At 54.8% G+C, this 9,677-nt stretch overlaps 4 protein-coding genes across 6 annotated transcripts; 2 read left to right on the top strand and 2 right to left on the bottom strand.

The window, feature by feature from the left end:
- The first annotated feature begins 1,107 nt into the window (after positions 1-1,107).
- H310_08507 (protein transporter Sec61 subunit gamma) lies at positions 1,108-1,576 on the top strand. Its single transcript, XM_008874285.1, has 2 exons — positions 1,108-1,258; positions 1,326-1,576. Exons 1-2 carry the CDS (start codon positions 1,162-1,164, stop codon positions 1,445-1,447), a joined length of 219 nt encoding a protein of 72 aa, XP_008872507.1. The 5' UTR covers positions 1,108-1,161; the 3' UTR covers positions 1,448-1,576.
- A 68-nt stretch (positions 1,577-1,644) lies between these two features.
- H310_08506 lies at positions 1,645-3,298 on the top strand. 2 transcript variants are annotated; one of them, XM_008874283.1, is made up of 10 exons: positions 1,645-1,809; positions 1,865-1,928; positions 1,974-2,010; positions 2,068-2,146; positions 2,204-2,302; positions 2,351-2,438; positions 2,487-2,542; positions 2,632-2,652; positions 2,733-2,764; positions 2,813-3,298. In XM_008874283.1, the coding sequence occupies exons 1-10, from the start codon at positions 1,669-1,671 to the stop codon at positions 3,249-3,251; spliced, it is 1,056 nt and encodes a 351-aa protein (XP_008872505.1). In that variant the 5' UTR covers positions 1,645-1,668; the 3' UTR covers positions 3,252-3,298. The 2 variants fall into 2 exon arrangements, with proteins under 2 accessions (XP_008872505.1, XP_008872506.1); XM_008874284.1 differs by having other exon boundaries at positions 2,351-2,542.
- Positions 3,299-3,492: 194 nt separating this feature from the next.
- H310_08505 (hypothetical protein) lies at positions 3,493-5,080 on the bottom strand. The gene has a single exon (XM_008874282.1). It carries the CDS (start codon positions 4,963-4,965, stop codon positions 3,574-3,576), a length of 1,392 nt encoding a protein of 463 aa, XP_008872504.1. The 5' UTR covers positions 4,966-5,080; the 3' UTR covers positions 3,493-3,573.
- A 2,897-nt stretch (positions 5,081-7,977) lies between these two features.
- H310_08504 lies at positions 7,978-9,541 on the bottom strand. Of its 2 annotated transcripts, XM_008874281.1 has the most exons (3): positions 9,473-9,541; positions 9,165-9,331; positions 7,978-9,113 (listed from the first exon to the last, which is right to left on the bottom strand). In XM_008874281.1, exon 3 carries the CDS (start codon positions 8,773-8,775, stop codon positions 8,110-8,112), a length of 666 nt encoding a protein of 221 aa, XP_008872503.1. In that variant the 5' UTR covers positions 8,776-9,113; positions 9,165-9,331; positions 9,473-9,541; the 3' UTR covers positions 7,978-8,109. The 2 variants fall into 2 exon arrangements, with proteins under 2 accessions (XP_008872503.1, XP_008872502.1); XM_008874280.1 differs by lacking the exon at positions 9,473-9,541 and having other exon boundaries at positions 9,165-9,357.
- Between the last annotated feature and the right edge of the window lie 136 nt (positions 9,542-9,677).

Below are 9,677 nucleotides of genomic sequence, written 5' to 3'. Positions count from 1 at the left end.
AATCATGCGATGAATCATCTTCTCGAATGTAGGCGCTTTCATCATGAAGTCGAGAGCATGCTTATCCCAAGGATTGTAGTGTTTGAGAACCACCAATGTCATGTAGAATTCGTCTTTAGCAGACGTGGGCGACTTTCGACCGCGACCCAGCGTCCAAGATGGAACTACTGTTGATTCAACGATTGCCCAGATCGATTCGAACTCCGCAAGCGTCAAGTTCATCACAATTGTACAGTGAACGACAGATTTTAAGCCACACCGATGTTTCAACATTGCAATGGAGATTTATATCGAGTAAAATGCAAGAAACATGATTAATGAACCTCATTAGACAAATTTATGTATCCGCGCCAAATTCAATAATTTAACCGCGAACTCTTGAACCATGCCACCTCATCACAGCAGTATTGAATTCTCCGGCACTATGGAGGACGATACGACGAAAAATTCCAACGGAGGCCACCGACACGTGTACTCGATATCACTTAAGCTCAAAGCCCTTGCAATGCTACAACACATGTCCTACCGAAAGGTTGCCGAGGAACTCTCCGTTCCTTACAGCTGCGTGCGAAATTGGAACAAGGTGTCGCTGCCTCAAGCATTGTTGCACGGGTTTTTGCTGCTTTCTTGGCTTCCAGCCATTTTCAAATTAGTTGCATTCGATAGAGCGTTTCAATGCGGTGATTTTGGTACAAAAGCGTCGATATTGGATGAAAATTGAAGAAGTTATGGCCAAAATACGTTTTGCTGTGCCCAGAGCGCGAGGTTTTCATATTTTATTTAAATTTTTGACAATTGATTGAAGACTGGCTATTGGTCAGAATATTCGTCGAATTTCGTAGTACGTTAACCAATCACGTCTTCAGATTGCGTCAATACTTCGAGTCCAAGTGTGGCATAAAATCCGTCGTTCACTATAGTACTACAAAACCCATACAATTCGACGTCGCACTTACACCGAGAACGCATTTAATCGGAAGTGCAGCCGAATTTGTGGTCCTACGTTGCATGTTTTGATTGGTGGAAATCTCTAGGTTTTAAAGTGTTTTGATTGGATGTATTTGTTTCGAATACAAAATTCTCAATCTGATTGGTCAAAAGAATAAAGAAACCCTGCCGTCAGTGGCGACCGCCCAGTTCTGAAATCACATCCTCGCCGCCATGTCGGACGTCAACGCGCTCGTGATCGAACCCTTGAAGCAATTCGCCAAGAACAGCGTCCACTTGGTGAAGAAGTGCACCAAGCCCGACCGCAAGGGTAAGCTTTGTCCGCTGTCAGCGACGGCGATGTAGGACGGAGTTTGACGTCGATTTTGGTTGTGTAGAATTCGCCCGCATTGCCGGTGCCACCGGTGTTGGCTTCCTCCTCATGGGGTTCATTGGTTTCTTCGTCAAGTTGGTCCACATCCCCATCAACAACATCCTTGTGGGTGGCGGTAGTGCCTAAGCGACGACGCGGCAGTGCAAAAGGACCCGTCTGGATCGGCCCGTCCAAACGACCGCCACACGCGCAACCCTTTGTTAGAGTAAGGAGATAGTTTATTAGTATGACGCTCAATATCAATTGACATTCCCATGCGACCGATGGTACCCCTTTGTGCGCCACGTTCATCGTGCCGACCGGCGGCGTTTCAACTCATTCGACGTTACACAACGAGGTCGCGTACGATGGCCGCCGCAACGTCTTCTGGCGATGACCATCATCGCATGCACTCCATGTGGCTGACCCAGCGCACGGTCCATGGTCACACAGCTACGTTCAAGGACATGGCGCTCAACCTGCCACGGAATGCCGCGAAAGGCGTCCATGTTGGTCGATCCGTGGCCACGGTATCCCTCTTGACGCTCCATGGCATCGTCGTAGAACTTTCTCGGCCTCGAAGACCGCCGCTTCTTGCATGCCGAGGGCAGTCACGGCCTGCTGCCACGTACGCCCGTATATGCAGCTCCGACCCTGCACACAACTCTGTTAGGTTGCCAAGTTCGCGACTCCCCACTGGAGATTGTGCGGTGCGGCATAATTACATAGCATTTACGACAACCAGAAGACGACTGCATTGCGTGTAGCGCGATTCAGTTTGGCGACGTGGACACGGTCGCTGCCGCGCTGGCCAGCACACACTCGACGCCTCGGCAAACCAACAGTGTACGTGCACGTTGGAGAGTGCCGCACTAAGACACGGGCTACCGATCTTGGCGGCAGGGCGGCGAAACCTTGCTCCACATTGCTGTGCTGCATCAAGAGCACCGCATCGTCCAGCTCCTCCTGGAACACGGCGCCGATGTCCATGCTCGCACGTGTGTAAGTACACTTGATCTTCCTATGGGTGCGCGCTCCAGCTGGGTATAGTGGCGTCCGTTGCCCCCGTCTCAAAACCACGTGCCACTCCAATATGCGTTCACAACAGCGTCGGGGGGGGCCACCCCTTTGCACCTAGGTGTGTTGGCTATCGTGCTTCGCGGCACGACCTCACTGCGCGTCGTAGCCTGCAGCCTGTCAAATGTCGCCGCCGCCAAGGCTCTGCTCGCAGCCGGAGCACAGGTGCGTGCTCCATTGTTCCGCACGTATCGCGCGACATGTCCCTAACTCTCGAGGGGGGGGCTGTGCCCGTCCAACTCGTGCGCCGACAGACTGAAATCGGAGAGAACGAGGTAAGGTAGGTCGATGGCAAGGGGATGGCGGCCCCTTCGACGGTGCGCAGCTCACGGGTGTGTGTGTGTATGATTTGAAGCTGTGTGGCACACCGCTGGTTTGGGCCGTTTGGTACTTGAACCTGCACATGCACACATCCCCTGACAGGTTTGAATGCAGCGCCGCCGACAAGCCGTTGGAAATGGTGCGGCTGCTCCTCGCCGCTGGCGCATCGCCCGACTGCCGAGACCTCGAGGACAATTCGGTCGTTGCAATTGCCGTCATGTGGTGGGTCGACCCTGCCCATGCAACTCGGTTGTATCAACTCGTGGCTGCCCTCGTCCAAGCCGGCGTCGACGTGAATCACAAAAACGTGTGCGGATGGACGGCGTTCGACGTTGCTGCCACTGACGCTGCCAAGGCCATGCTCCGCCGCGTGTTTCGCGCGGCATCTGGTCGGTGCGTCGAGATTGAACGGACTGCAAACGTCGAGCGAGAGCGTGATGAAGGCCGGCCGTGGTTGCGGCCGCTCAAATCGCCACCGCCAGCCCCGCCCATCGAGAACGACGACCTGTGTGCCATCCCAACCCTGACGACCGTCAAGAACTCGATCCGTTAGATGATGTAAAAGGAATCGCGATAACGATGGGTTTGGAATGGGCAAAAAAGATAGAGAGGTCGACGGCGGGGGCTGGAACGGATGGTGCATGCCAAACAACAATTCGTGCAACGTGGTGGATGGCCCGCCAGTGTGTACAGGTGCAGGTGGTCAAGCGAGGCACTGCGCGCCTTCCTGCGATGGTTTCTACTTTCGCAAAGCCATGCATTCGCCGTGACGGCATGCATGAGGAACATCGAGATGCATGGCGCCAACAAAAAACGACACGTTCGAGCCAAGAAAGGGGTTGGTCACTCGGACTATACACTACTCACGTTTACAGTCACTTGGTCGACAAAAACTCGTGGCCAGGAATCAATTCTTCTTCGAGCGTGCCAATCTTGGCATCGTCGTCGTCATCGCCTTGAACGTTGTGGCCGGTGTGGAGCTGCGTTTGCCAGCCTGGCTTGCGAAACTCTCCTTCGAGCTTGGCCATGACGACGGCCGCGAGGCAGTTCCCTAACACGTTGGTGAACGTGCGCGCCATGTCCATGAACCAGTCAGCGCCAAGGAGCAGGCCGACAGTCCAGGCAGGGATGCTAAATTGGTCCAGCGTAGCTGCAATCACAATGATGCTGGCCGACCGAACCCCCGCGACACCCTTGGACGAGATCATGAGCATGAGCACCATCGTGATTTGCTCGCCAATGGACTTTTCCACGCCCGCCGCTTGCGCGCAAAAGATGGAGGCGAGCGTCAAGTACAACGTCGACCCGTCCAAGTTGAACGAGTACCCAAACGGCACAACAAACGACGTGATGTGCGGGGCGACCCCAAACTCTTCGAGTGCTTCAAACACCTTGGGCAGCGCGGCTTCCGACGTGGCGGTCGTGTACGCAATGATGAGCGGTTCCTTCATCCCACGGAGGAACTCGATCGGGCTCAACTTGACAACCCATAAGATGGGGCCAAAGATCACGATGATAAACACGACAAGCGTCAAGTACAGCGTCACGACAAGCATGCCCAAGCTCGACAACACAGACAGACCGCCGTTGTTGGCGATCGCCGCCGCAATGCTAAAGCACACCCCGATCGGCGCCGTCCAGATCACAATGTCGACAAACTTGAACATGACCCACATGACAGCGTCGGCGATGTCGAGGATCATTTGCTTCGACTTGGGCTCTGCGAGCGCCGTCGCACATCCAAACACGACGGACGCAACGAGGACCTGGAGCAGTTCCGACGAACCCGACCCACCCATCATTTCGCCCCACGTCTTGGGGGTCAGGTGGTTGATCCAGATGCCGTACGTAAATTTGTCGGCGGTCGTGACGTTTGGGTTCGAGACCTTCTTGAACCCGTTGTCGCCCGGCTTGACCACATTCACGGCGAGGAGCCCCACGACGAGGGCGACCGTCGTCACCACTTCAAAGTAAATGAACGCCTTGAGCGCCACACGACCAAGCGCTTTCAAGTCGCCGTTGCCGGCGATCCCGACAACCAGCGTCGAGAAAACGAGGGGGAACACAATAAATTGCACAGGCCGAAGGAACAAATTGGCCGTTGGCGCCGCCTTCTTGCTAAAGTCGGGCGCCTGCGACCCGAGGATAATCCCCATGATCGTCCCGACGATGATCCAAAACGTGAGCGACGTCAAGACCTTGCGCGTCAGGGTCTTGGGCTTGTGGTGGTGGACGACAGCAGCGTCAGCATTCACGTGAACGACCATGATCCCCGCGAGTCGATTGTACGCACGGCGCACCAAGTTGAAAAATGGTCGGCCTGTCGGACGACGCGCTGCCCTTTCTCGCGTCGCCGCGTTAACTCGGGTCCATCCACAGGGCATACAAACCGCCAGTGTACGACACTTGATAAGATAAAACGTCAACATCTGGAAAGGTTTTGCGTCGGTTTTTACAATATAACGTGTTGTCCCAGCACGTGCAAAAGCCCAACATGCAAACGTCGTGAGTCCCACCACCACACGTGACCATCCCGCCTGTCGGCGACGGCGGTGTACCCCACCCAAGCATCCACTGTCCATCATACTGCTAGTAGAACGTGATGTCGCAGTCTTCGACTCGTCAATGGTGCTGACATGTTTGCCTCGCCTGGTCTGGGAATGTTCAACTTCGTGTCCTGGCGTTGGTTACGTTTTATGCCTTTTTGAAAAAACCCATTGGGTTGCCACCACGTGGCGGATGCGGAACGACCAAGTTCAACGAGCCATACCAGTCGCGCACGGGGGACGAGTTTGGGTGCCTCGGAGGAATGCTCTGTGCTGCGCGCGTCATGTGGTCCCAACGATGTCCGTCTGCCTTGCGACCGCGCGCAAAAGTCGGGGTGCAAGCAGTGGGAGAGTACCTCCAGTTGGCATGTCGGTTCGGAGGGGGGACGAGTGCAACTGCACTCTTCCAAGGGAATTACGCTGTCCTGTCGTCGTGGGGTTGTAACGTGCCGCCCTGGACATGGCGCTGACCGTGCCTGGGTTCACTCGGTCCCGTCGAATGGATTCGATGCAAGCGAGGAGCATGCCGTGTGGAGAGCCGCGTTGTCGTCGACCCCACGCGATCTCTTTCGTTGCGGTGAAGACGGGGTGCGATGGCTGGTGGGGTCCGTGCCAACGGTGGGTACCTACGGAATCGTGGTGGCAAGGTATTTTCTATCTTCAAGCTCTCTCGGGTTTTGTGCACCCAAGAGGGCGGACCAGCTCAAGGGACATCCAACGATCGATGGGTGTGCCGTCCTTTATCGCCGGCCGCACCTACATACCCCTCGGCAACTTCAACGTCAACTTCGCTAACTCCACGAACCCGACATGGATACGCGACGGATGGTTCAGGGAATCCGTGCCTCGTGCGCGGCGACCAGACCCGGCCGTGCGAGGACGTGGCATCCTGGCGGTCTCGGCTGGTGGACGGAAGACCTCTGTCGCCTCTCTGGGGTGCATTCGCCTTGTTGTATATTTCAGCACACGTTCCAACCAGAGCTCGTCGGCGTCCGTGCTGCACATCCAGACGAGGGCAGCCCTGCGACAATCGGTTTTTCTCAACGTCGTATGCGTGATACATGCACCTCCGTTCCACTTTTCCTTTCACATGTGACGCCCTCGCGTCCACTCGACTTGAACAGGTGATTGCGACCATGTGATGCTTCGCCCACTTTCGCGGCGTGTCGCGCTGCCAGGTGGATGGACACCTGATGCTGAGGTGGCACGGATGCGAAAAACAGCAACCCTCGAGAGTTGAGAGCACGAAAGGTCGTTCCGAAGTTGATTATTTGTCTTGCTTGGCTGGCTGGGTAGTGTGCAAAAATCTCCATCATATGCTGCTGCTTTGTGGATACATGGTGTATAAGGTTATACAGTGAATCAACATTAACCAACACTGTTGCGACGGTCCTTGGCATTCGTTGCAACGCCAATTTGTCTGATGCGGCGTGTTTGAAGGCTCGCTTTGCTCCCAGCTGGGGATTCGCATCCATGCTATCATGCGCGGTGTCCCGACAATCCAGAAAAGTACGCGTCGACGGCATCGAGTCGCCTTGCGATGGCAAAAATCTTGCGCAATGGATGGATGCCCAGTCTCTTGCATTTAATATATTTTTTGATAGTGAGGATGGCGGTTCGAGGTCCTTCATATTTGATACTAGTATATATTAATATATATATCAAAATTTCATACATTTAGCGCCTCTCGGACTTCGGAATACCGCTGTGGACATGACCACAGCAATGCTGGCGAAAATGCTTGGAATTCATCGACATGATACCAGTTGACTCTGTGTTCGAGGGTCCCCCTGCAACGATAAATTGTCTCGGTCCTGGCGCACAAGTCGTGCACCACGAATCGTTGGAGCCGGGGATTGTGAAACGGAAGCGAAGGCGACGTTGACTCGAACGGAGTGTGTAGGTAAACTGCTCAAGGGTTGGCCGAACGTTCCAGTCCAACCGAAAAGGTCTCGATCGACAGCTCCATCATGCAGTCGTCTGCCTGGAGTGTCGCTTTCAGTGTCCTTCCTTTGCGACAGGTGCCTTTCGACCGCAACGCGCGTAATGGTACCCGAACGGATTGCCAGAAGCGCCTACTTCCATTCGTATCGGACAACATGGGTTGGTGGGAAAACGATGATGTGGTCGAGCAAACGAACGGTCGCAACGTCCATGCCTTTGGCTGTAGCTGCAGTAGAACGAGCCAGAGACCACACGTTGGCTCCTTCACAACGAAAAACGGCATGTTGAAATTCCTGGCCGATGTGGCATGCGTTCGAGCGCACAGAGGGGCGCGGAACAAACACCTCGAGATGTCCTGGTCGTACTCTCCACTTCGTGGGCTCCAGGAGGTTCAGGCGCAAGGGTGCGCCAGTCATGCCGCGCGCCGTTGAAAGTACGAATCACAACTTGACCCGCAAATATGGTCGGTCTCCATCATGTCGACTGGACTCGTCCATGTGGGCTCGGGGACCAAATATCAACTCCCTCGGAGCCGCCCCAAGCTGTGGATTTCTAGTCGAGGCACGTCAACAGTGTGTAGAGTACGACACAGTCCAACAACCATGATGAAATCGACACAGCAACGTGGAGCCGTGGCGTGTGTGTGACAGCATGACAATTGAAGAAGTCCAAGATCGGGAAGCGACTTGGCGTACGAGGCGCATCACGGACAAGCCTATGGGCGTGATGCCGCTAGCTTGACCGTCGTGAGGTACTGCCCAGGACGGTTCGAACACACCAGCCAATGTGAAAGGATGGTGGGTTGGCAAAGGCGATATTTGATGGCTTGGATAGATGCGAGGCGAACAGTCACGTGATCCGTGAAATCGGTATTATCACGGAATAGGAGCCAAAGCACGAAGTTGTTTTCTGGCTCGGCATCTAGGGGGCCTTCGGTCGCTTCGGCGTCCATGCCCACGTCATCTGGACCTCAACGGGCCGCTCTCCTTTGGCATCTGTGAGCACCACATCGACAACGACGTTTCCTTTGTCGTCACGTTCAAGTGCTTCGCGCTGGGTCGGTGTCAACGTCGCGACGGCTCGGAGATCGCCCTGCGCGCGCTTCACGTAGTTGATCGACATGGACTTGAGCAGTGGCAGGTGCGTGTCCTTGACATTCATGCCAAACACAACACCCGACGCGGACTCGGCCAGGAGGGCCATGCCGCATGCGTGGACGCTCCCAATGTGATTCTGCACGCGGAACCTGTTCTTCAACGTCAACACGCTTTGGCTTTCGCTCAACGACTCAATGTGGATACCAGCCAGACCCGCCATCTTGACCTGGCTGTTAAATGCTAGCGTTAGCGCGCCCTCGCGAACCGACGTCGGCAGACCGCTCTGGTTGATCTTGGCCACCAGCCCTGCCAGCTTGTTTGCGCCCATCGTTGGTCCAGTTTTGGATCGCAAACGACGAAAACAATTTCGGATATCGTCCGGATAAAACTGCTTGCGCATACACGAATGCCGCGGGAAAGCCCGCTTGAGGTTTGCAAATTGCGACACCAGCGCAACAAAGGATCTCTTCTTCTTCGTGGCGGCCATCATGCAAGGAGGCCAGCACGCACTGCTTGGATCTGCGCTTGCAACAGAGCATTTACCACGCCTTTGCAGGTTGGATGCGACCAATCGTTCGGACCAAATTTCGCGGCACCCCCAGGAGTTTCTCGCACTTTGATGCCGCCCTGCCAATCAAACTCCATGACGCGAATGTCGGCATTGACCCAAAATCATAGATGGGCTTGCTTGGCTCGACGCCTAAAATGCACCGTGCTTTCCAGTGGCAAGAGCGGAGCGAAGACTACGAGTTGTCGAAGGCGACATGCATGACTTCTTGCACGATGTGATCCGTCGGCAACAGCGCGTCACGAAGGATAGCTTTCTGTCTACCATCGAAGCATTCAAGACACACCATCATGGTTGCCCGTGCAACGTACATCTTGTCCACGCTGTGGCTCACTCACTCCTTCACGTTCCGCTCATCGAGGATCATAACGGTGGCCCTCTCCAGCGCATCGAACACCATGGTGCAGTACTCGACCAAACTCTGCCACCGGTGATACTGAACGCGACGCAGGCCTTAACTGACAGGGGCACGAGCGTGCTACAAGCCCAAGCGCATGTCATGCCAGTCCTCGCTCGCTACTGGAGAGTTCGCATCCATCTGGGCAGTTGCAAGATGCCAAAACATAGCACAATCGGCACAAGCACCACCATGCCCTTGCATGCATGCAAAGCCTCGTACCTCTACCTCTCTCCATGAACGTCGCTCGCGGCGCCGCCGGGCCGTCGTTGGTGTTGGGTTGTATCTGTTCAGGTGGGCAATGCTGATTGGCCGCCTCAGTCGACAATAATAATATACCCTTCGAATAACGTTTCATACAAAAATAAAGTTAATAAAGTATATTAATGGACTTTGCTTTCCAAATCTTGTCGTGCAAAATACTACG

This window comes from Aphanomyces invadans (genome assembly GCF_000520115.1).
Source record: "Aphanomyces invadans strain NJM9701 unplaced genomic scaffold supercont1.17, whole genome shotgun sequence".
Classification (NCBI taxonomy): Eukaryota; Oomycota; class Saprolegniomycetes; order Saprolegniales; family Verrucalvaceae; genus Aphanomyces; species Aphanomyces invadans.
The sequence above is the reverse complement of the archived record's forward strand: the minus strand, read 5'-3'. Positions and strand labels throughout refer to the sequence as shown.